The 25,675-nt window shown below is 39.8% G+C and overlaps 1 protein-coding gene across 2 annotated transcripts in view; it reads left to right on the top strand.

The window, feature by feature from the left end:
• negr1 (neuronal growth regulator 1) overlaps positions 1–25,675 on the top strand; it is a 191,946-nt gene that overhangs the window by 118,509 nt on the left and 47,762 nt on the right. For both annotated transcript variants that reach the window (XM_084723313.1, XM_084723314.1), the window contains exons 5-6: positions 16,098–16,218; positions 19,248–19,396. In XM_084723313.1, the coding sequence (XP_084579439.1) occupies positions 16,098–16,218; positions 19,248–19,396 (270 nt within the window). The remainder of the gene's footprint in view (positions 1–16,097; positions 16,219–19,247; positions 19,397–25,675) is intronic.

Genomic DNA, 25,675 nt, shown 5'->3' with positions numbered 1-25,675 from the left:
GTCCATCTGAAGTACAAGGTGATGTCCTTAAATGTCTCATTTTGTCGAAAATATAATGATAAATGAAGAAAATCAGGCATCTTCGTGTTCTAGAGGCTGACAACAGTATTTTTGGTCATTGTACATGAAGAACAAAATTAACAATTAATTATCAACACAACCCCCCAGTCTGGATGGAAATGTTAGCAGAATTCTAATGCAGCACAGTAACATACATCAACATGAATATACACACAGATATACAGTCTTTATTTTCATTCATTCCATTTAAGAGGATAACCAGTAGATTTCTGTAAGTGTGGCGATTGCAAAAAGTGCAGCTTCTAGCATGTGGCAGTCCATATGTTTATTTTCCACATATTAGAGTGGAGCAAAACCGACCTGAAAATCCATTAAAACACCCATTATACAGGCTGGGACTTAATTCTGAGCTCTAAATTAGCAATCAGGAACATATTAGCTGAATTTCTCTGTATTTACTCCAAATATTTCCTTTAACAGAAAAATACCACAAATACAGTTATGGCAATTAACATACACTGTTTTTTTTAATAAAATGAAAATATAAAACAGTGCACAGCAACCGTTCTTGTCCTGTCAAGCACACTATTAACTGATGATGTTTTTCTCTTCAATTTTGGTTTGTGTAAATTTGGTCTTACATTCCATTCTGAGAGGCATTAAAAAGTCTTACAAAGTCTCACATCTAACTTGACTTCAGCTGTAGGAACCCCGTATATAAGTAAAATCTGACATCCTCGTTGGTTTTGGTAACCATTAGGGTACCATTAGCTCAGCCGAATCGATGATATTTCGCTAATTAGCCACAAATACACTTTTTATTCAACGCAAGATTCACATTATATTCTTCGGACAAGTGTGGCGTTCATAAATCGTTCTGTGTGACCTAGTGAGAGCAGTAAAGAGATTTTTCCAGTGAGGTTATCCCCAAAAGCAAATGTTAACTACATTCAGACTGATCCAAACAAATGGGAAGATTTTGTAGTATTTCAAAAGTATTTTTGCTTAACTTGAGTAATCTAAAGTAATACAGCACAGATTACATTTCAGGACACCATGTCCGCCATGTTGCACAGCCATGTTTCTACAGTCGGTCAGAATAGACAAACCTTTTGTGCTTTTGTAGGCTTTGTGGCCACCATTTTTTGGAAAGAGAAAGTGAGAGGAATGATATTCAGGTGGTTGCAGTCTGCAGTGTCGCTGCTAGACGCCACTAAATCTTACGCACTTATCCTTTAAATGTGTCTAAAATCATTATCATTAGATACTGTACATGTTTTATCAGACAGTGCTGAAAGGAAGCTCTGGTCGTTAGGTCACACATTTGCCATGCTGTTCTGACACGTCTTGATTCAAAATTTGTCTGCAGTAATTAGTTTAGCCGAGGTGATGGGGCAGTCTGTGTCTCCACAAAGTGTAAATCAGCTCCTTCCCACTTAATTCATAAATATTTCATAATGTCTGACACCATGTTTGAGCTATGGCCAACATGTAGCTCCATAGACTCAGACTTTTCTGGCCTCACAAGCACCTCACACATGAAAGGTCTCGTGTTTTATTGCAGCTGTTTAGCATTCGAAGTGCCGTGCAACTGTGAGACCTGCATAAACAAAACATGCTGCTGACATTAAAGCAGCACAAAGCCACTTTGGTTGTCGACGTCTTCAAACAGCAACAAGCGGTAGCTGTTAAAAAAACCTTAACTTCAGTACCTCATGTCATGTAGCTTTAAATAGTCAATGTTTCAGCTCTTTTAGTGTTTTGTAAATATTTTTTAAAACCTATATTTTTCATGACTCGTGCCTCTTCTTCCCTTCATGGAGACTTGTGTCAGATGTGCTCATTTTCAAAGATAAGGGGGGGAAATAAATGAATTAAAGTTGTCCTTTGGAGCGTCTGATATGGCCACAGCAGGCAGAACCTAAGCCAGCTGGTGGCCACTCTTCACTGCCTCCTCTCCACCCTGGTGCAGTTCTCCCTCTGTGAAGGAAAAAGAGAAGCATTTGGACCATATCCCAATGTGCTGTATCATTCATGCTCTACTGTCACACATCAAGCTATATTCACCAAGCGCCCAGGAGCACAGGGGTATTGATGAGGGCTCAGTATGCCAGCTTCTGAAGCAAGATTAAGACTTTAACTGACAGTAAAACTCAAACAAGAGAGGATAATTACATAGCAAGAAGCAAGAAATGAACTTTATTAAAAATATTACACTGCACGGGCGCATGTTCATGCAGCTGTTTTACTCGGCTGACAAAATCAGCCACTCAACTTTGTAAAGGTTCTCCTGGGAGATTCTGCAGGTGTTTTATTCTGTCAGTCAACAAAGTGAAATTTGCCATTTAAAAGATTTTTACTGACACACAGCATGGTGACAGAAAATGGGACTAGTAGTCTTCCTTCTTTTGAAGAATTTTCTGGTTTCATGTTATGATTGTAGGCTAAGGCTATAATGGTCAGAGATGGGCAGTGTTACAGTTAAATGTATTTAAAATATGTATTTAATTACTTTTGAGTACTTTGTCATTTCTGTTTTGCTGGGCAGAAAAAATAAGATGGTGTGTTTGAAATAGTTAAAATACATTATTTAATGTAACATATTTATCCCCAGGTGTAAACTGTATCAGCCCACTCAGTGTCTGTGGCTGAATGTAAGTGAATGAATGAATGTAAGTTTATCAGGTGAAATGTTATGCGGGTCCAGTAACACACTCATTGTGAACTACATTTGTGTTCCTCTTGGTACCATGAGTAAATAACCTGCTTTTGTGTTTGGTGCAAATTTACTCTAAAATAAAATCAGGTAATCAAAAAATCAGTAGATATTGCATGCTAAGGCAAGCTTACTGAATGACACTAAAATAACACAGAAGAACAAAAACAGGAAATGAGCAATTTGAAAACATGTGCTCTAGAACTGGCAAATGTACCGACTGGCTTGAAACCTCTCAGCATGCACCCCTAAATTCACTGCCTTTCACCTCCAAGATATCCTGATTGGCCACTTCAAATCTGAGCAGAGCTTGTCTTTTTAATGCAGAGCAAGCCCCCAGGATGTGCACCAAACTTTGAAGCCAGTTTAACCGTGTAATGACAACATCACATGATGCACTGTGGCTCAAAAAGATTTTTTCCCTATAGACTTACTTTGTGAAAGACTTGGCTGTAAAATGGTACATACATTTTTTGAGCATCACAGCCCCTGTGAAGTGAATTTTATCCGTTTGGGCCAGTAACATTTGGAAAGTCTAGAAGAGTTGGACACTTAAATCATTTTGTTCCCTTTCAAGTTAGTGGAGGAACAAACCAGAAATTAGCCAGCTCAGCTATTGGAAGTCTGCCACTCTGGCCCATAGAGCATGTGTAGTATTTATTCATGTGTGCAATTTCTTTACAGTAGTAAGCTGCTTTTGTGGATTCATGTGCAACTGAATAGTTTCATAGGAATAAATGGAGCCTGTCCTCAATGCTGTATCCAGTTCTCCTTATGCATCCATGATGCTGTGTGTTTGGTTAAGGTCAGACCCACACCAAGGCTACAAAATGCCTTGAATATTAGTTTGTATACAACACATTTTTGTATTTTCAAATTACAAATTACTTGATTTTAATTAAATGCATTTTTTGCATTGAGGAGCAAGTATTGTTCATTTCTAACAAGATCCTTTTTGATGTGTTTGTGCCCATCTCTGATAACAGTGTGCCTTGACCCCATCAGAGTATCAACATTTATCCTCAGAGTATCCCTCTTGTTAGTAGCAGTTCAATTAAATTAAGTCACATACATCAATCAGTCATGACTGGACCATTTCTCTTTCATCGTTCTAACAAGACGGCATAGGAGTGAGTGACACTGACATTTCGTGGGTTAACAATCTAATTAAATACATGTCCAAACAATTTCTCTCCGCTTTCAAAACAATTCCTTTTTTTTTTTTTTAAGCTAAGAGTATAGTTGACCTCTGGGCTAATTGCAGATTAAGGCCACTAATTAAAATAAGCAAACCAAAGTAATGAAAACAAAATTAAGCTCTAGCGTAATAACACCAGGCCTTCCATAACACTAAGCCTGCCATTTGGCTCTCTATGATATGATGAGTTAGAGGCAGAAGGTTGGCGGTATTGTCATTCTGCTGCTAAGTCCAGTACATGTGTAACCTCTGCTTGAATTCCTCTAAGGCTCAGAAAACACTTCAATCAGATATCTTTAATTAGATTACTGGCCTTTCTGTGTCTCTTGTCTTTATACTTCCGGTGATGAATGAATGAACTGAATACTTTTATGAGCTAAACTGGAATGATGGCAGTCATCCAGAAGGTCACGCTAGAATCAGATTGGCTGAAAAGCCCTGCTTGGCGAAAGGATATTTCAGCAGTGATTTTTACCTGATGAAATTTGATCTCTGACCCACTTTTCAAATTTACATATTCATCTTCACTGCAGGTGGGTGCCGTTATTGGCTGAAATTCTCACTGCACAGTGTGACTCAAAGGCATAAATATCACATCTAGCTGGCTGAGTCGGAGGGATGAATGAGAAGGAAATAACCGTGGAAAACCTCCGCCTGAGATAAAAAGCCGGTGTTTGATTAATTAATGAAGCCACCTCGTTGTAGAACAATTACTAACGACATACAGATAAAACAATAACAAAAAACCTGTTTCTTTTTCAAGCTGGGAAATCAAAGGTGTCTGACCTTCCTCTGTAGTGTAAAAAGCAGTGCCCCTCCAGAGAGAGCCGTCTGCTCTCACTCCTTATCGAATGAGTGACACTACAGAGTTTCAACGCCATCATGTTGCAAGATGGGTTTTGACAGTTTGCTCAAACTTTAGTCGAATGTGGAAAGTACACAGACAACCAACTGTCTTGTCGTGCTACATTTTATTTGCTCGTCACGGTTTCAGATGCTTCAACTAAAGCCGTTTGAAACCACGCCAGATGTTCTGATCGTCTCTTTCCGTCCATGTAATAATCACAAACCTGCCACAAGTCAATTTGCAGGAAGTAAATGTGTAAAGGAGACAGATGAGTTGATGCAGTGTTTGCACCACAGATGTGTGAATTATTGATGTGGAATAGGTAGACCCTGGCTTTTTTAGGGTATCTGTCTCTCTTTTATGAAACCACTGGTTATGTAATGCGTATTCAGACTCCTAGCGCCTCTCCTTAAAGGTACAGTTCAAGATTATTTGAAGTGGGGTTGTATGAGGTGCTTATCCAGAGTCAGTGTATTATTTACGGTAGCTGGCGGTCGACACGCCCCCAGTTTGGAGAAGCAGAGAGGAGCATCAGCACCGAAGCTAGGCAATGAACTGCTGTGGACAGGGTCAGCAGCAAAATGTTTTTAGCCACTTAAAAAAAAGGCCACAAAAAATACAATATCACTTTAAGTGTATGCTATATTTTGACTGCTTTACTTGGCCATCAGACAACCTTTTCTGATGGAAAACTGCTGTCATATAGGCCAAATACCACTCTCCCCAAAACCACTAAACTACATAGGCAAAGTCAGTAGTTTTACCTCATAGAACATGGGAGTTGGTGATCTACCACTGCCTCGATATGTTAGTTTGTTTGTGTTACTGTGTGACTTAGGTGTTAAAAAGAATATTTCAGATTCAGTCAGTGAAGTCACACAAAACAAACTAACATATCGAGGCAGTGGTAGACCAACAACTCCCATGTTCTGGGTGGTAAAGTTACTGATTTCACCGGTGTTTGGTTGGTTTGGAGGTGCAGTATTCTGCTCATATAACGGCTGTTTCCCATCAGAAAAGGCTGTCTGGTGGCAAAGTAAAGCAATGGAAATATTCTAAATATAGCATACACTTAAACTGATAAATCAACCAACTTTAAAATCCTGGTACACATCCTGTATCACTGTAATATGGTTAAGAACATATGGGGTAAAATAATATCTTTTATAAGGATCTCTCTAACCAAAAGCCCAGCCTTATGTATGTTGGGTATTATTCCTAGAACACATTATTGTGCCAAATGGCCATGCTAACAGGATGCAGAATAATTGTGAGACAGTGGAAAATGGTCACACCATCATCTTTTGAGCACTAGATCAAACTAATGTAAATGTAGCAAGTTCTGAACGAATCATATCTTGACTCACTAGAGACCAAGACTTGTTTCTTAAAACATGGAGCTTATTCCTGTATTCTTGCACAATATTAACAAAAATGATGACCAAGGACTGATCTCACTCATTACATACAGTAAATGTCACCCGATAAAGCCTTTTGTTTATATACATATATATAGTTTTTTTCCCCTGATTTTTTTCTTTATGTGTATTTGTTTATTTATTTATTTACTCATTTATTTACTTTATGATTTATTTTACTCTTTAAGTTTTGGTTTCATACTGTTGCTTATTGATATTGATATTGTCTGTAAAATAAAATGTTGGACACAAGTATATAAAATAATTAAAAAATTCTGTAGCTAGTACACGACTATGAATAAGTGCCTCATATAGCCCCACATGAAATAATCCAAGCTATCCATTTTAAGTGCCACAGTAGCATTGTCCTTGGCACACATCTGGATGTTTTATTGGGTGCTGCTGACAGACTAGATTTAATATTGTTTTAAGAATTTTTTCCATGCTGTTTGCTTGGAGAGTTTTCGTGATCTTGCTCCCTCCTATCTCGATGTAGGGTTCAGGTTTAAACCAGCGCAGGCGTCTCTCCCTCTTCCTCAGCATCACTTGTTTTCCTTCATAGCGAGGTTTCACTTGCTTTGCAGAGTGAAGCTGTGCCCTGTGTGCTTCCGAGTTTGCCAGCCATTTGTACGCCTCCTTCCTCCTCCAGTACCCTGCAGCTGTGAATTCTGCTCACATATTCACCATGTCCATGTTTATAAAAAGAAGAGCACCTCACTTTCTCTCCTGCTTACAGTAATTGGCCAACAAAACTGTGATCATTTTTAATTAATTATGAGCATGCACATTAGAACTGCTGTAAGCAATTACAGCCATGGTATTGACAGTTTTCTGGCCATAATTGAAATGCAGCGGTCATACTGTGAATACTTCAAATTCTTTACATCACCTTGTCTTTTGTTTGCTCCAACCCTGCCTTTCCCTCTAAAGCCCCCGTCATCTGGGTCTGTTTGGGATTCAAGCCCTGCCCTGCCAGATACACCCACAACATGCTCCTCTCACTGCCCTGACAGAGTTGTTCGGGGGAGTCATGACCATCTACAATGAATAAGAGGCTAAACTTGTTTACTTATGGTCAGGAGGCAGATGTTCTTGACCATCCAACATTACAATGTCAAGTAATGACAAGAAAATAAACAACTATTTGTGGAACGGGAGCATGTGTGCACAGTGTTGGCATGTTTTTTTAATGAAGAATTATCGTCAAACACTATAACATTTGCATACCTGTGCACACAATTTATATTTGATAAAATGCATGTGTGTGCGCCTGCGTGAATGCGTGTGGTGTGTGCGTGTGCATGTGTGTGTGTGTTTGTGTCCAGATCTGCCTCAGTGCAGCAGTGGTGGATTGCACTGGTGGATCAAAGGTAGAATGAATGTTCATTCCACAGTTGAATGAAATCTATTATTGGGAGTATTTTAACATCGGGCACAGAGTCTCAGCTGAGCATTTGTCGACAGTTTGCAGTATCCATTGAAATACTGTGACTTACAATTCAAAAGAGAAGGCTTCCTAGAATTGGATTCTGATCCAATCCTAAGTAGAGTTAAAGCCAGTATCCTCGAGCTGTTTGGATGTAAATCCATCTCTCTACATCTCTCCAAAGCTCTCGTCTTGATTGCTATTTGGATTCCATGCTGCATGTGGGGCATGAATAAGTGAGCAGAATCTCGATCTTCTGCAGAATAAATGTTCTTGCTGGTCCCACTTCAAGATTGACACACATTGCGACTACATCTTTTAGCTTGGTCTGATATTTTTTTTGTGACTGATGAAAATAACTTCATAATGTTGACAGAAGGTGGATGCCTTTAACATGGCAGGCACTTTTTTTTCTGTTGTGATGGAAAGCTGAGACTCAGTTCATTTCTGTGTGGGAAAGCAGGAAGAAAGGTGTTTTCAAAAGTTTCTGTGTCTTCAGCTCTCAGTACTTTTGTAGCTACTAACTGAATCTCTATGGTTTGAAGTTTAGTTTCTCTCCTGTGTACTTTTTTGTACTCTCAGATGTCTGCTTTATTTGTTTCATGTCCCCTTCAGCTGTTAGGAGTCACGTTATGTTCCTGATGATGAAAACCAAACACTTTGTGATTTTGCTGCTTCATAAAAAATACTTTTAGCTAACAAAATAACAAGGGGACATTTAAGATATAGGAAATGAAATGTTTTTTGAAGGTTCAGCCGCTTGATTAAGACAAGCAGTTGTCAGTTAAAAACACACCTTCAAAAATGTGTGCAAACTCCAAGTCAAACCGAGTAAAGCCAAGCAGCACTAATGTATGGAAAAGAGGCAGAAGAGTCACAGTTGTTACCAACAGAGGCAACAAGCCTTCATTGCCTCCACAGAAAAGGGGTGAAAATTAGCATTTCAAACCCAGATGTCATGCTTACATCTCTGCTGATCAGAATTGGAAGCGACAAATACCTGTGAGTACTGCATTTGACGTGGGAGTGAATGTCAATTGTACCCTTTCCCACTGAAGAAAAATGCCAGATGTTAGTGGATATTAGTGTTCTTTTTTTGTCCAGTGTAAAAGGGGCTTCATATGCAGTATAGCAATTATGATATATGAAATAAAAATCAAAAATCGCAATAAATCATAATATCAAGTCACAAAATTTGTAGAATCACAATACATATCAAATTGGAACTCAAATATTATGATAGTATTAAAGCGGGAGAGTATATCATCCCAGCTGTAGTCCTGGATGGTGTGTGGTCTTTATCAGAGCAAACCCACCATCTCATTCATGAATGTAGTTTAAGATAGATGGGGATTTGTGTACCTTAAACCATTTAGTGTAAAACTCAGACAATAGATTGAATCCCTGGTGCTGTCGAGCCACACAGTCCTGCACACTAAGCCGGTTATTTATATGCCTCGCATTGTATAAAAAGAAGGAACACAATGTTCCCTAGCTGTTCTGAATAGAAATCTTAATTAATTAATAAATCTTGGCAGCAGAACCATTCCTGACCGACAAAAAACAGGACAATGAAGCCCACAGATGGCAGTGGGGAACAGTGTCTCTGTGTGTAAGCTGATAAGTCATGCACTGATGAGTCCATTTCTTAATTGCAATGAAAACTCATTTTCAAATCTGGCTGAAGAGGTAGGGTTATTAATTGATCTTTTAATTAAAAAGCCTGCGTTCTCTGGGTTCTCTTGGCAAACAATAGTTTTCAGCTAAATAAATCATATTCAGTCTTGAAGCACACCAATTAATCATTAATAGTCACATGAGGATTGCTTAAGGCATGTGACTCAGTGAAGCCCTGTACATTAAGGTGCGATGGTTTCTGAACAAACCCTGTCCATTAATATTAGATGGAGAGAAGGTCAAGCGTTTTATTCATCATTAACATGCTTGTATTCATGCACTTTGTAGAGATGTACAATTAGAGACAGCATCTTTGTTTTGATGACAAGTTTCGCATAATGCAGATGTAATAGAAGTCTGTTTGTGATCGACCCACAACTGGCCATTTGTCACCCGGCAGGGCCTTACAGCACCCATTTTTCTGCCGCGCCTGTGCTATTCCTGGACCCAACCCCTCACCCCCATCTGGTGGAGTCACCATGACTCCAGGCATGATTTACAGCACCACCACAGCATTCTCCAGACACTAAATTACCTGGATTATTGGGCCTTCATGATTTTTAGTGCACTACTTTGCATTACTCTCCAAATCCTGATGGTGTATTGCACAATATATGATGATATAGGACATGCCAGCGAGTTGAAATTGGAATTATCGGATTGGACTGGATTTTATGGGTGTGATCTGTCTTAACAGAACCCAGTGCCAAGATTTAAATTGGAAAGACTTGATATTATCGATATGCATATAAAATCAGGGCATTTTGGACCACCTACAAAATTATGTGGGATATTTTTCTTTGTTCCAAAATGTTGCAATGGTTGTATTACTTGGGCCCAAACTACTTTTAACTTTTGCTCATTTAATAGAAACTAGTATAGTCTGGTAGACTTTTGTGAGAGGTGATAGATGATGATAGATGATTCATATGCCTGGTCCAACATCAGCTCATTAGATGAGGTTTATATTCACAGTAATACCAGTGGGAGGGATGGCCTGTAGTGCTCGCAATGTACAACATGGTAAAATATATATATATATATATATATATATATATATATATATATATATATATAAAGAATTATTTCTTGATTCCTTTGTTGTTTTCATCTAATCTGCTCGCCAGGATTTTAACCAAGTTTTAATAGAGGACAGTAATCCAGGTTAACCAGAAATAGGAAATCCTTTGAGTCTAATGAAGAAGGCACTGTGTTCTTTTTGGCCAATGGGTGATCCAATTGGTAATAAATAAAAGGGAACACATCAAAATGCTCCCTCTTCCAAAAAGGAAATACAACAGCTACATGAAAGAAGCACATTTAGACAGACTATTTGGCAGTGGCTTTGTGTTCTGAATTTTAACATAAAAGACCGTGTCTCCATGTGTGAGGTTTCAAGTATTGACACACTTGCCTGGACCACCATGTCCACTGTCCTAGCATCTGTACAGCTCGACAGCCAGGTCACCCTGGCGCTTTCAGAGCCTTCAGATAATCAATGGCCCCACACAATGACACCAATGGAGGATTACGAGGACTCACTAAGCCTCTGTCAGTCGGCATACTGCATTGATTTTGTCATACTTGTTATTGGCTTATATTTCTGTGCTGTAGAGCACTGTTGCAATTTTCTCTCCTTGTTCCCTTCCTTTTCTTTAAGTATCGTACAGCTTCTCCCTGGTGCACACTGTCAAATGCAAAACACCCTGGTGTATCACAACCTTAAGTAACCCTCTTATTCTTTGCTGCAGGTTGTTGTAGCTATCCTGCAAAGATGCTGATGGGGCTGGCAACTGTTTTGCTCGCTGTCTTGTGATTTCCATTAATGCTGGTTGTGATTAAAATAGAAGATCTGAAGCAATCTGTGAAGTCTAAACAGATTTGAAAAAGAAGAACAGAAGTTTCTGAAGTGAGATTGGTTACCCTCACATCTTGTATTTTGCATGTTGCGTCTGTGTAAGACTTAAGAACTGTAGCACTAGGTGAGGGGGACCCCCCACTTGCCACTGAGTGTTTTGCACACTGCACACAGGTAATATTCTTAATGTTACAGAGACAATTTGCCACAGAATAAAAGATGTATATTTTTCCACTGGCCTGCAGTGCTATTTATCCATCTAGATAGTTTTGACATGAGTTGCCAGGTTTTGGAGATATCGACTGTGGCGATGTCTGCTGTCTCTACTATGAGACTAAGTGGTACTCGTGGTGCTCAAAGCAGGCCTTGAGACATTTGAAAAAAGTCAACACCATGACTCGATTACTCAAGATAATCTACAGACCTTTTTGAGAGCAGTGTCTTGTAGGAACTACTGCTCACAACAAGGTCTGCGGAGCATCTTGAACAACGGGGTCATGATGGCAAGGTCATGAGTTTTGCAAAAAACATTTTTGGCACTTTGAGCACCAGAAGCCATGTCCCATTTAGTCCCACAACATTAAAGAGAAGGCAGACATCTCTACAGCTGATATCTCCAAAACTGGGCAACTCCAAAACAATCTAGACAGATAAATAGTACAACAGGCCAGAGGGAACAATGTATTTGGGGATGTACTTTCCCTTTAGCACAGCGATGAAAAACACATAAATAAGGATGAATGAATGATCTTACCTTGATTCATATTAAATGCTCTGTTTACACTCATTTTTTCACTCTACGATGTTTCGTTTGTTGTGTCACAACACACCTGTTAAATGAGTAGCTGCTTGTGTGTCACTTGTAGCATGCTTCATTATCAAGGGATATGACAGGTTGTTTATGAGACAGGATGTATTTGTTACATGCTTTCATGGCAGTTTAATACATTTAAGAGAAACTATTTAACTTTTTATTGAACAATTTTGTTATTGTTCTATTGCTATTGTTTTATCGCCCCAGCCTACACATGTCGAAAGTATCTACACAAACACAGCCTGCACAGACATCCAGTCAAGGTCTTTTATTACCCCCCAGCATGGCAACCAACATTTCATACAGTGATAAATGAACAGGAGAAGCCTTAGCATAACCCATCGCTTGCTTCCCTATCTTAAGTCCTTCAGATTATTCAGCCCAGCCACAGAAGAGGGAAAATAATGGTATAATTGGCACACATATGCAAGGACAGAAAATCTACATACACTAGTCATACAACTGTGCTCATTAGGATGCGGAAGAAGGTTGGTGGAAGGGCATCCATCATCACAGAGCACACTGTCACCTCAGTGTGCCTCTTCTACATGATCATACACCACATGTACAAATGCTCACATGTATCTTTTTCACCTTGCATGGATCAGTTGCATCCCGCCTCATCTATCTATGTGGCCTCTCACAGGCTGGCTGACAGACCATGCACACACTGGGCCCATATTGCACTCTCTTCATTAAAATGAAGCCCAGGCATCGATAATATCTCCATCTCACAACAAATGAATAGATGTCATGATGAGGCATGTTGCTACTTTCATGGAAAACACATTAGAAATAATTCATTCAGTAGGAAAAGACTATTCAGACATTGGATTAATGTGTTTGCAGTTTGGGGAATGCAATCCCAGTTTGTAACTCTACTTGAAAAAATATTTTAACTTAAAAATTTTAGTTGACTGAATTTGAATAGACAAGTTGAATTAATCTTGTAATGATTCAAAGCAAATAAACTTTTCTCATGAAACAGATTTGATACTAATTCAGTTGTACTTGAGTAAACATGTTTAATAAGCCTAAGATACTAAGGTGAAGCAATAAGTATTCAGTCATACTGATGGAACATTGAGAACACATTTGATTTCTTTTTACATTTTTCTCAATGTGAAAAATCAGTTCTTCATTTCACACCGAGAACTTCCAGCATCTGCTGCTCTTGTTGGAGCTACTTTTGTCCAATGTGGCACAAAAACTGTTCCTAGTGAATTTATTAAATTTCAAGTGTAAGGGAGTAGGGACTGAATTCATTACTAGCCTTCATCATGGTTCTCATTTTTTAAATCACTGTGAAAAGAAACAACAAGACTTATCTTAAAGTGTATTAAATACACAAGTTATGTTCTCTCCAAACTATAAAAGGGAGTTGATTAAACAAGAGTCCTGCAAAGGGACCTGATGAGCAGAACACCTCCCTAGCTTAGTTGTGTTTACTAAGAAAATCTTTAGCATTTGTATCTGCCAATAATATCAAGCCTAATCAGCTGCCAGGATTTTTTTTTTATGAAAGCCTATTAGGCTTTGGCGGTGTCCATTTATTCATACTGTCATATCTTCCTGACATTTTACCGGGGCATACGGTATTATGTGTTATTTGTGTAAAACTTGTGTAAAACAGCTGTAATACATTGTACTTAACTGTATTTAATACTCCCACACCATAGGCGGAGCTGATCATCGTAGCGACACTATTCTCACAGCTGGGAAACAACACACACAGGAGCTCCGCTTCTGTCTTAAAAAGCTGCAGTCTAAATTCACTGACAAACTCAAAGCTAAACTTTAAATTTACAGCACAGTACATATTCTGCCAGAATGACAACTTCAGTGCTCAACTTTCCCACAGCTCAACGCAAGTCTGCACCTTGTGTAATGCACGCAAGTAACACACTTACAATGACACACTTCTCTGATCAGTCAGTAGTCTGCGGTGTTTGTAAGTTTACCTTCATCATCAGGACTGAATCCAACATACTTCAAAACAAGGGCAGAGGCATTTTTCTTCATGTTAATTAGAAAATCCTGAAATGTTATCAAAACATCATATTTCTTCTTCTTATAAAAGCTATGTTTGTCTGCTTAGCTGCGCTGCTGCTGAGAAACTGACCCCTGGTGGTGTAAGCTGCACACTACAATACAGCATCTACCTATCAGCTTAATAGAAAGAAAAGCATCTGTATTTATGATGGTATTGAACATCAGCCCGTCTGGGCTTCTTAATACCCTGGTTTACTGTAATACCTTTATACTGCCCAAGCTTAAAGCCTATGACACAACCTTTGACCCCACACCCTGGGACATCACTATCTGATCCAACAGCTACATAGGCTGTCTGAACAATACATCACGGAAGGCCAAGTCAGACGTTTGAAAGAAATTTGGTGCAATCGGAGACTGTAAGAATAAAGCTGTCAGTGGGTTTGCTGCTTGTAAAAAGTTTCAGAATACAAGTGAGTGGCAAGTGACAAGTGAGTGACTATGTATGTATGTTTAATCACAGTACTTGTATTAACGGTTCCAGGCGGGCTATAAATAATCGGGTTGGTTGTGGTATGCAGGGGCAGGACTTGTGCAGGTCTCTTGATTGAACTCTATGCAGTACATACAAAAAACTTATCATTTCACTTCAAGTCAGAAGAACTCGTGTTTATAAGTTCTGAAGTGTTCTGAAAATCGATATTAGAAATTTTAAGTTGAATTAATTTTAATGAATAAGACTTGTATATTTACATTACGTTAATGAGGAAAAAAATTGTTGACTCCACTAAATTCTTGTTTGATTCTTTACTTTGGTGAGGTTGCACTGCCCAGAGCTGCGTCAATCCATACTGAGGTCATCCATTAGGAACATCTCCAAATGCAATTGGAAGTAAAGGTTTGGAGGCGCTAGGCCAAGCCCTTCCACTGCATACACTATTGCTCTGACTGACAGCTCGCTCTTAAAGGCTCATTGTCAGGGATATAAATAGTCCACATCTCACTCTCAGACATGGCTGGGCACTCTACTGCTAGCTGCAGGATTGACCTAAGAGTGTGGGCTTCCTCCATGATTCATAGGCTTTTAATCAGAATCTGTATGAATGGCACAAAGTAATTTTGCTGGTATTGTATGTCAGATGGCTGTGCATCTGATTGTGTGTTTAGAACAGTTTTATTGTTAGGCAGGCTTTAGGGAGTCATGCCAAGTTTACACAATACACAATGTCAGATTGAACCTTGTTTTTTTTTTATTATGATTGGTTCCTCTGTTTCTTTGCCACTGTTGATTAATGGAGAAGCAGGAAACCTTTCATGATAATACCAGCGGGTATGAACCCCTGTATTTATTCAGTTCTGTGAGAAACAGTGCTACTTACAGCAAGCATTGCTTGTCCTCAGTCTTTTAAAGGGGGCCATTTTATTTTGTTTACTCTCCAGAGTTTATGAATTCAGCATTACTCTGATAATAGCCAATAATTACAAATAAAATGTGAAACATTTTTATTCCCATTAACTGACTCAGGGAATGGTAAAAGTGCCATCTTTCTCCAACCTCATACTGTATTCAACAAAATGCCATTGTTATAAGTCTTTATAACTTCAATTCATTAATTTCATTTCCTTCAAGGCTGTGTTACTATAAGCAGGGTAAATATTTGAAGTACAAAAGGACTGGCTGGCTGCTTCAGAAACCGTCCATATGTAAAGCTGCCTTCATGACACTGGCAAAGAGATTTACACCACATTTCAGCACATGAAAGGAGCCTCATTTTGCATTCACAGAACCTGCCTGTGCCATTGAGTCTTTGAACTTCCATTAAGCCATTTATCACCATGCAGTGCAATTCATTTCATTTTCCGAACATTGGGGATAGATGGCCTCTCCCCTCCCCGGCTCCGCCTCTGTAGGCTCTGAGTGTTGAGTTTACACTATGTAATGTGTGCACTGACCAGGATGTCGGAGGTTGTCATTTTCAAGTTCAACAACCCTCCTTCATCAGCGCTCTGTGTCTTATTATCACTTGAGTGTTCTCCTTTAGCTTGTCCCTGCACTGGCGATAACTCAGATGTTACTTTTGCCTGATATGTGCAACCTGCCAACATCTCTTATCTCTTTGTTTCCCCCAGTTGCTCCATCTATCCATGAGATGAAAAGCCATGGAGTCGGTCTGGGACGCACAGCTCTGCTAAGGTGCGAGGCAGCTGCTGTGCCCTCTCCAACATTCGAGTGGTACAAGGGCGAGAAAAGGTGAGCTCCGTTTGATTGTACGAATTGTCTATAATAAAGTGTATTGGCAGCCTCACAGATGTCCAGCTGGATGCAGCTGCATCACATTTCGGTTGCACAATGACTTTATGGCTCTGTTGCTGTTCCAGTGTCAAGTCAAGGGTTGTAAAACGGTCTATTATTCAGCAGCCACATTTCTTTTTTTGTTCTGAGTTGTTTACTTACTGAAAACATGTTTGCAATTCATTCATACAGTAACAGATACTGATGTGGCCGCACTTTACTTTGTCTTAATTACTTTACACCAGCGTTTCCCAAAATGGGTCACAGATTTGTTTTTATTGAGTCACCAATTGACAGAGTAACACATACCTCACATTACTGCTAATAGTAACAAACTGTGTGGAACAAGAGACAGAAAAAGTAACTCTTGGTGATGGCAGTCCTTAAGTGACATTCAACAGAGGGGACACAGCAGTAAAATACAGCAAACTTAATAGACTACTCAGTCCAGGCATGATGGGAAATGTGGGTCGTACTGCAGTATTTCAGTACCAGGCCTCATTTTGTTTCCAGTTTGCTGTTAATACAAACTCAACACTTGCTGTATCAGATTAAAAGCTCTCTAGTGTCTCGGTGGATTGTTCAAGTTCATCGGTGAGAAACTTAATATTATATTCAGCAAATTTAATTGTTGCTATGATTTGCTTTTTATTAAATAAATGTCATATATATTCCATTCATGGTTTGTTGTAGGGTTGGGCAATGTCCACCAAACTGGCATATGACAATGTCCACAGTGAAATATCACAGGGGACGATGATATATGTCCATATATCTGTAACTTGTGTTCAGCTTCTGAGGCTTGAAGCAACATTTGCCAGCCAGCTAGCAGCAACAGCTGCTTTTTATTTTCTCTTCAACGTACCAAAAATAGACCTTCAACAACAACTCTGTGACTCTGTGGGGACAAATACAGAGAGCTTTAAAAATTATGATGTTAGAGTGATAGAGGTCAACTTTCAGCCAATCGGCAATGGACAATGGCATCATCCATCATCTCAACCCTAGTTTGTTGTGTTAACGTCAGCAACCCCTGCTTTTGTACCAATGTTTCCTGAATATTAGCAGAAGACTTAGCATCTCCAGCAACTGTATCCAGTGAACATTAGGCCATTAGTTCACAAATATAAATATGAATAGACAGGTCTGTCCGTTTGTTTTAGCTCACGTCATTATGAGTTAGGTACATATTTCCACACTGGACAATCTAATAAATGTCACAAAGTTCAAACAAAACATTTTGCTTGAGGTTCTTTGCAATATAACCCACCAAACCTTCCTGGAAGCATTTAAAGGATAAACAAATGATAATTATTATTTATAGTTACTGTTAGTACTGAGGTTCACAGAGTGTATCTGTGTTTAAAGTTGGACTCTGAACTAAAATCTTCCATGCTGAGTCTATTGGACAATTACTAGGTCATACTTTGTTTGGGTAAACGAGAAAGTGTGATAAGAAAGGTGTGGTTTTCATTTGTTTTCTTTTTCCCAGAGACAGTGCATTTGTCTGTTCCTCCCATCCGTGCGGCCTCTGGGGAGAGCCCACATAAATGCAGGAGTCATTTGTTCCTTGTCCTCACCTTGCATCCTAATAAAATGTTTGGTGCCAACTGGCTTAAATCATCCACGGCACATACATCAATCAGTCTAGATTCAAGTGTCAGTTCTTGAATTTAAAAACCAAATTACCCCCATTACCCACTCCTGGTGAGCACAATTTCAATCATCAGCTCACACTGTGCTAATTGTAATTATGGGGTGGATTCAATTTATTCAAATTGCTAAGGAGGCAAGTTGGCATGATTCTAGTCTTTACTTAATTCAAGGACTTGTTCTTCCTGTGACTTCTTACATGGCTAAATGGTGATTTCTTCATTCACTCCTCATTATGAGAAGGACATTAGTATAAAGACGTAAAACACAGAGCATGTGTAGCGTCTGTACAGCATTAACACTGCCTGTGACTACTCTGTTTCTCCATTTACTATGTATGAGAAAGTAAGCCCACTTCTTATTTTGTCTCTGTGTTGATGCAGCCATACCATCAGTGCACTGCTGCTGCCAGCTTGTCTCTATCGGAAGTAGTGTGACCGTTTTGACAAGCAAATCATTCGTTTGATGTGTCACTGTGCTCATTCTTGAATGGAAGAGGGTGAGTGTTTATATGTGTCTGTGCAGGGTTTCTTTCACTGTGACGGAGGGGAGCATTGACTAGTTTGATGTTGAACTAGTGAAGAGGCGAGACACCCGCCGAGATTATCAGTGAATGTTCAGCTAACATTTGAGGAGGTCGCCGTGGGAGAGGGAACAACAGATTTGCGGATATTTGCTGGACATAAGGTCACACATAGTGTTTCAACTCAGAGTGCCTCTCAGAGCAGCTCGCGCCAAGCTAGAGATCACAGGGGGGCACAGCAAGGCCAAGAGAGAAACATGTCTCCTCTCTGGAGGTTTTTTACGGGTTATAATGCCAAATATGAAGCCACACTGATTAAAATACACTCAGATGTAATATCTACGATAATCTCACAATCAAGATGCACAGCATATGCTGTTACAGAGTGAATTTTAATCTCTACAGGCTGCTAAAGATCATCACGACCACCAAAGTAAACAATTAAACATTTGTCAATTTCACTGCACAGATGCCAGGCACAACTGGAGCAGGATTTATTGTAATCCCCCCGCACCTGCAACAAAACGATGAACAACATGTCAAGAGGCACCCAGCTGGTTCACCTCTGGGTCATTTCTCTCTCCCCTCAGTCCTTCAGAGTGTCTCTCCAAAGCAGTCACAACAGACCGAGGGATAAATAGATCTGTGGAAGAGGGGGGCTGAAGTACTGTAGAATCTAAAGATCCACTAAAGGATGACAAACATTTGTATCGTCCTTGACCATGCCACCCCCTGACACTTTGCTTGTAGGTAAGAAATAAAAGCTTTTTTTGGTGTGTGAATTTGTTGTGTGATTGTGTTCTGTTTTCAGGATTATCAAGGGTCAAGGCATCGACATCAAGAGCCTCAGCTCCAGATCAGTCCTCACAGTGACTAACATGACAGAGGATCGTTACGGGAACTACACATGTGTCGCCTCCAACAAGCTAGGGACGGCTAATGCCAGTGTGCCTCTCATTCGTAAGTTGTCATTCTACCTGCTTGTGGCTAACTGGAGTGGTGAAGAGTCAGAGGGCTGAGTGTTGTGGATGTCAGTGGGGGGCTTGATCCCTCAGAAGTGTTTCCATTGTTTCTGCAGGATAAAAGCTAAAGTTAAGCCCAGTGCTGCAACTGGGTGCCCACATATCACCAAGAGAGGTGGTTTCCTATTTCCTAGTCATCGGTTTTGTGAATGTCGATCATCTATTATGGCTGCAGAGTCTGTATGTGTGTGGGTGGGTCTGTGTCAGTGTGTGTGTGTCTGCTTTTAAAGTCTACATCTGCATGTGTACTGAACAAAAAGCACCACCTGAAAAAGAAATTTAGCTCGGAGGTGGTAACAGCATCACAATTACAAAGGCAGCTACACAGGTCAGTCGTGCTAAGTTGAATGCCAAGTAGCAGTATGACTCAGATTTTAAAGAGGTCTGAGAGTCAGCCTTTTCATGGGTTTCAAAGCGCCATGAGGCATCTAGCAGAGATCCAGAGAGGCCAAATAATCAGAGGCCAAACTGCTGGTGCATCAGTGAGAGACTGCAGAATTATTTAATATGGTTAGGGAAACATTCTGCATAAATTAAAGTACTGAAGGAAAAACTCATGAGAATATTTACACCATGAAACTAAGACAGCAAAAGTTTCCTCAAAACAGACACAAACACCCCATCATGACAAAAAACCGGGTTCAGTCCCAGGGTAGCAGGATCTCCAGTGTTGTGCATTCACAACACACAGGTTCATGGGTGGGAACTCAGCAAGGGATCATGTCACTGCATTAGCAACTACTTCTAGTTGATCTGGGTGTCTGCCCAGGGGATAAGATCTAGGGTATATAGTGTAAACCTCTGGCTGCATTATACCCTCCTGATGAACGCTGGTGGACTCCAGAAGCCACTTTCACATATTTACTCCGACATTGTCCTCAGAATAAGGTCGGGACAGATTGTGGATGTCAGACATATTCTCACAAGTTGGAAATACTCTGTATAGTCTGGATGAGAGGTGGCTCCTGCAGAGAGTGCAGGAGGAGGAGGAGGACTAATCCTTAACAATGGCTGTTTTTGCATTGATATCAACACAAACCGAGTCTCAAAATTAACTAACTGTGATGGAAGCTGAGAAGGGTGATCAGCGTGACTCCAGTCTGCCGGCAGCAGAGACGTTTTGTGGTGCACTGGGATTTTATAACTGAACTATGAGCAGGATGTACACTTTTACTTTCTCATTGTGTGGAAATCTGATGTTTTTACATCACAGATGACAAAGAAAGGCATTAAAATGTGAGGCAAAATTTTTTTGACTCACATGAGATAGTAGAGATGTCATGATTCCCCAAATGGAAAATTAAATTTGACTTTCAGTCTAAAGGTTAGATACGGTTCAGTTTTGGCTATGCTATTGTTAGACTATTGAGTATTGATTTGTAAAGATCAACAGATTGTTGATTTTATGCCCTGACAACTTTCATTTACATTTTAAATTCTTCTTTGAAAAGATACTTTATATGGTATCAAGTGTGATGTAATGATCTTTAAGTTCAAGGTGTTATCTTTGAAGTGTTGTGTGTTTCTTCAGACATGCGTTGGATGCCGCAAGTAGGTGGGGGTGAGGAGAAAAAGAAAATACTGTGAGAATCACTGATTCTGTTTTTGATGTCAGTGATTGAAATAGAAAGCTCATTTTGACCAGTTTTCAATTTAATATTGAAATTGTGAGACCCCTAGTAGATATTCTGTGTAAAAATGAATCAGTCAGTGAAAGAGTGGAAAGGCAATATACAGGCAAGCAGGAAAAAGTATGAAGCAGCTTCACACTGTTCAACGTCATCAACACACCCACTCAGTTGATCCGAATAATGACCTGCTCTATTCACATATGTTGCATAGCTGACCTATAGACTAGAGAGCTGGCAACTGATTTGGACGTTTACGTTCACACATACAGCTCTTCCAAATAATGTGCAATATCTAGATAAGTGCAGAGTTTCAGTGCATGTGTTTGTGTTTGAGGAGGCACATGGCTGCCTACTTCTCTACCCAGGCCAACAGTGGACTAAGCAGTCAAAATGAGGGCAGTGCAATGGGAATGAGGAGATCAGAACATTGAGCAATGAGCACAACAAAAGGTTTTGTTGTATAAAGATCTTTCAGTCGTTTCAGATGGGCTTGAGTTTAAATAAAAAAGGCCCCAAACAATAGTGCATGTTGCCAACTGTTGAAAATATTGCAGTGGTAAATTTGTGCTATATACTGTAGGCAGGCATCTTAACATGGTGATGAAGTCCAATGACTGGAGCCTAGACCAGACAGAAGTGGGCTATATGCATCATGAGTCTATTACCAGGCTCACTGGAGAGCTTAGTGATTGAAGATTTTTTGTTTGATCATTTAGGTATAATAGATCCATTATGTCAGAAATGCTCAAAACACAGAAATGATCAAAAAAGATAAAAGTGCCTTAAAAATGCCCTAAGGCTTATTCCCATTGTAGTCCACAACGGCCAAGTTCTGCCAACTGGACAATTAACAGACAACAAATATGAGGATTTTTGTGTCCTGATTACATCATACTGTTCGTAACAGGAAAATAAGTCCTCCATTGATTTATTCAAACTCCCGAGTTGTTGGATGGGTCTGTAGTCCACAGCCACTCCACTCTCTGGATATACACGTCTTTGAATCTCTATGAGAAGCGGCTTTCAACCACTCAGCGCACTTCTCCTTCTTGAAGAACAGTACAATATCTGTCTGCGTACAGCCACAAACTTGTTCAAAAGCACTCCACTTTCTATAAGCCCTGTACTGACCTTCTAGGTAGGTGTTTGATGGTCTTGCACTGTTAGGCTTTTCTGTTATTTTGTCCACCTGCTGTCCCTGCCAACCAGGAAATAAAGCAATGACAGCGAGGGGGTTGGGTAACACATTTCCCTCAATGTTTTAGAGCAAGTATGGGTGAAAAAAAAATCCATTTAATGCATTCAGTGATGAAATATGAACAGGTGAATTAAATTATTCACCAGTTTGCGCTGCACCCTCTGATGATAACATTGTCCCTAGCAGGCCAGAGACTCAGAATACAAAAAGATATTTCTGTAGAGTTGGCAATTGTCAAAGGAGCACTCCACTCTCCTGTTTGTGTATGCACAAAGAACATCAAAGGCTTGTCTCAGATCCTCAAATGGATGATCTTAATGTGACACTAGCGAGGCCTCAAAGGCAGAGCGGCAAAGAAACCCTCAGAATAGTCAGAGGAGGCAGCTTCCTGCCTCGCTGCCACCCCCAACTTCTCTTCTCTTCCATTCCCTTCGCTTTATCTCTTTGTCTGTCTTTCTATCGTGGCTTTGTCTCTCTGATTCTCTTATCTCACACTCTTAGTCTCTTTGTCCTGCCTCTCCCCCAGTCTCGCATTCTTCCTCTCTATCACTCTCTTTCTCTCACACACATCTCTTTTCAGCTCCCTTTCTCTCTCATGATCTCCACTAATGGAAGAGAGGCCAATTCTGCTGTCGCTCTTAATGAGAAATGGCAAGCAATCGCTGCAGCGCACTCTCACCGGTACGTCGACGCAAATAACAAAACCCAGAGGTTAGATTTCACCACGGGTGACTTTGGATTGCTATTTTAGAACCAGTCGATAGCTATTGATGAGCAAGATGGGAAGGGGGGAAAGGGGCATGCATATTTGATAGAGCATCATACATTGAGGTGAATTTTAAGTGGCAACACAATGCGGGTGGTTTGCGGTGAAGGAATTCATATACAGTAGTTTCTTTGCTTGTTTCCATTACACCGAGAGGTTTAGTAACTATGCATGAATTGATGAGGTCAAGTATGGGTCATGCCTGTTCAAAAAGCCTCGGGGGGGGGGGGGGAAAGATTAGATATAGACTGAAATACTAAGCGTTCAGCTGGACTCTGCTTCATTATTCTCTTGTCAAAATTCTGAAGTTGAAAGGTCCTTATCATCCAGCAGTGTAAATCCTTTTTGTTTTAACCTAACAGAGTCGCTTTAAGTCAGTCCAGGAAGAGGCTTGCCATTATTATCCCCGCCAGGCGTAAGCCGGGAGAGGATCATGCAATTGCTTGTGTGTGTGATCGACACACCTGGAGCTTGTCTGCATTTAATCTTGCATTCTACTGCACCGATCAGCCTAATTTTTTGTGCACAATTACTGCGTGCTGAAGGACCTTTGTGGTTCACAATTTTTAAAATACCTTAAGAATCCTTTTTTATGGCATTAGCTGGCAACAGACATGATTTTTGGGTCATCCCATTCTTGTGAATGCGATATCTCAAGAACGCCTTGAGGGAATTTCTTCAAACTTGACACAAACATTTGACTTGGACTCAAGGATGAACTGATAAGATTTTGGTGGTCAAAGGTCACTTTGACCTCACTAAACACATTATGGGCCACAACTCAAGAAATCCTACACTAATTATGACAAAATTACAAATATCTAATACGATAAAAAATGAGACACTTTATATCCAAGAGGTCAAAGGTCAGCTTAACTGTGACATCATAATGTTCAGCTCTCTGTCCTCTGTACTCTTATGTAAAAACAGTCTCTTCCATTTATCAAAACAATCCACTTAATACCTAACAAGTTCCCTCAAAGACACAGGTCAATATAGTGGTAAGTTCCATTTTAAATTCCTTCAGCGTCTTCACTACATATATCATATGAGTGTGGACAGACATGGATGTAAACTGTAACTTGACTGGTTGGTGGAGACACACAACTGTGAGGCGATAATTCTATTTTTTGACTGCTCTGTTTTATAAGACCATTAACAGCTGATTTCTCACTCTTCTTAACCAGCCGCTAGGCGCCACAAGTGATGAACAGCTGCTACAGTTTGAAATCTTGTTTCAGTTCAGGACAGCATATGTGGGAATCATGGGAGTTAATGTTGACAGAACTTAACAAATCTCCACTGGTTGCCTCTGACAGTGGTGGTGGCATTGCAGTAGGTGGTTCATCATCGGTCGCCTGGTAGTGATCTGGACTTTACTGAGTGCACTCTTCTAGATGCTGATGAGATGAGCTGTAATGCAAAGACATTTGCCTTCCATCTCCCATCTCCCACTGGAGCATGTCTTCAGTGGCAGCTTTAGATGGTTTCTGTTTGAAATAAAACAAAGAAAAAAAAAACAGAATTAGCACCCTAGGTTTGTATATATGTCGACATGGCAGGTTACTAATTTCCCCAGTTTTGAAATTAGTCGGATGGCCGTGTCTTCACTGTATGCTGTTGTAGTGGTTGGGATTCAGTTCTGCCAGTTGTGGTAGACCATGTGGGTTTTTGTGCTGTTAAACCATTAGTCAGGGACTGTGATCTCTTTCAGCTAAGTACCACTTTAAACACTGTGTTTAAAGCACAAACTGGGTTCTTTGGAGCACAAAGAAAGCATACAACCTCTTTGTCACTACTTGTTGGAGTACAGTGTGTGTGTGTACTTGTGTGTGTATGTGTGCAAAGGTTTTTATACCTGATCATTTTTAAATAACACAATACCCAATGTCATCAGTGAATGAACAAATAATAAAGTGGACAACCACTTGTCACAATTGTCTGTACTTCTAAATAATTGTTAAGTTACAAAGGTGTAATGAATTGAACTGGATAATAGACCTGAATGATGGCATAGACACACTCAGAAATAGCTTAGGAGGCTTTTGTTTGCTTCTATACATGTTAGCGAATGGAATATTTCTATTTAATTGATTACAATTGAACCAGAGCTTGCACAGGTGTAGTTTGTAGCAGTGTAGTTTTTTTTTCCAGTCAATTAGATAAGACAAATCAGGCTCTCTGTCTGTCTGCTTCACTGTAACATTGGAAAAGTAATCACAATTAATGGGGTGTCAGCTATCAGAGATAATTATAGGAAACTGTAGTGGGGTTTTCGTGAGTTTGTTTTAACATTTGCACAATTATCATCAAAGCAACAAGACTGGACCAATGCATTTGTTCTTACACTCAGAAAGATGCCAGTTTCATACAAAAGCAAGAGTAGGTTGAGGCAGTAGTAACTACAGTAGGTTATGTGCTTATGTGTTTGTTGAATCACTTTGCTTATTATAATCATTGCCATAAATTTTCCAGACATAGCTCAGTAGTTAAATTTTGTGACCAGATGTTACAGTTAGCATTATGTATATTATAGTTTTGTTCATATGGTATATGTCCACAAGTTTATGTACCATTAGTGCTGGCTTTGCAAATGTTTATGTGGGATTTACTACAGCAGGC

This window comes from Lutjanus erythropterus, chromosome 7, assembly GCF_056507025.1.
Source record: "Lutjanus erythropterus isolate fLutEry1 chromosome 7, fLutEry1.hap2, whole genome shotgun sequence".
NCBI classification, from domain to species: Eukaryota; Metazoa; Chordata; class Actinopteri; order Lutjaniformes; family Lutjanidae; genus Lutjanus; species Lutjanus erythropterus.
This window is presented reverse-complemented; position numbering and strand designations above follow the sequence as displayed.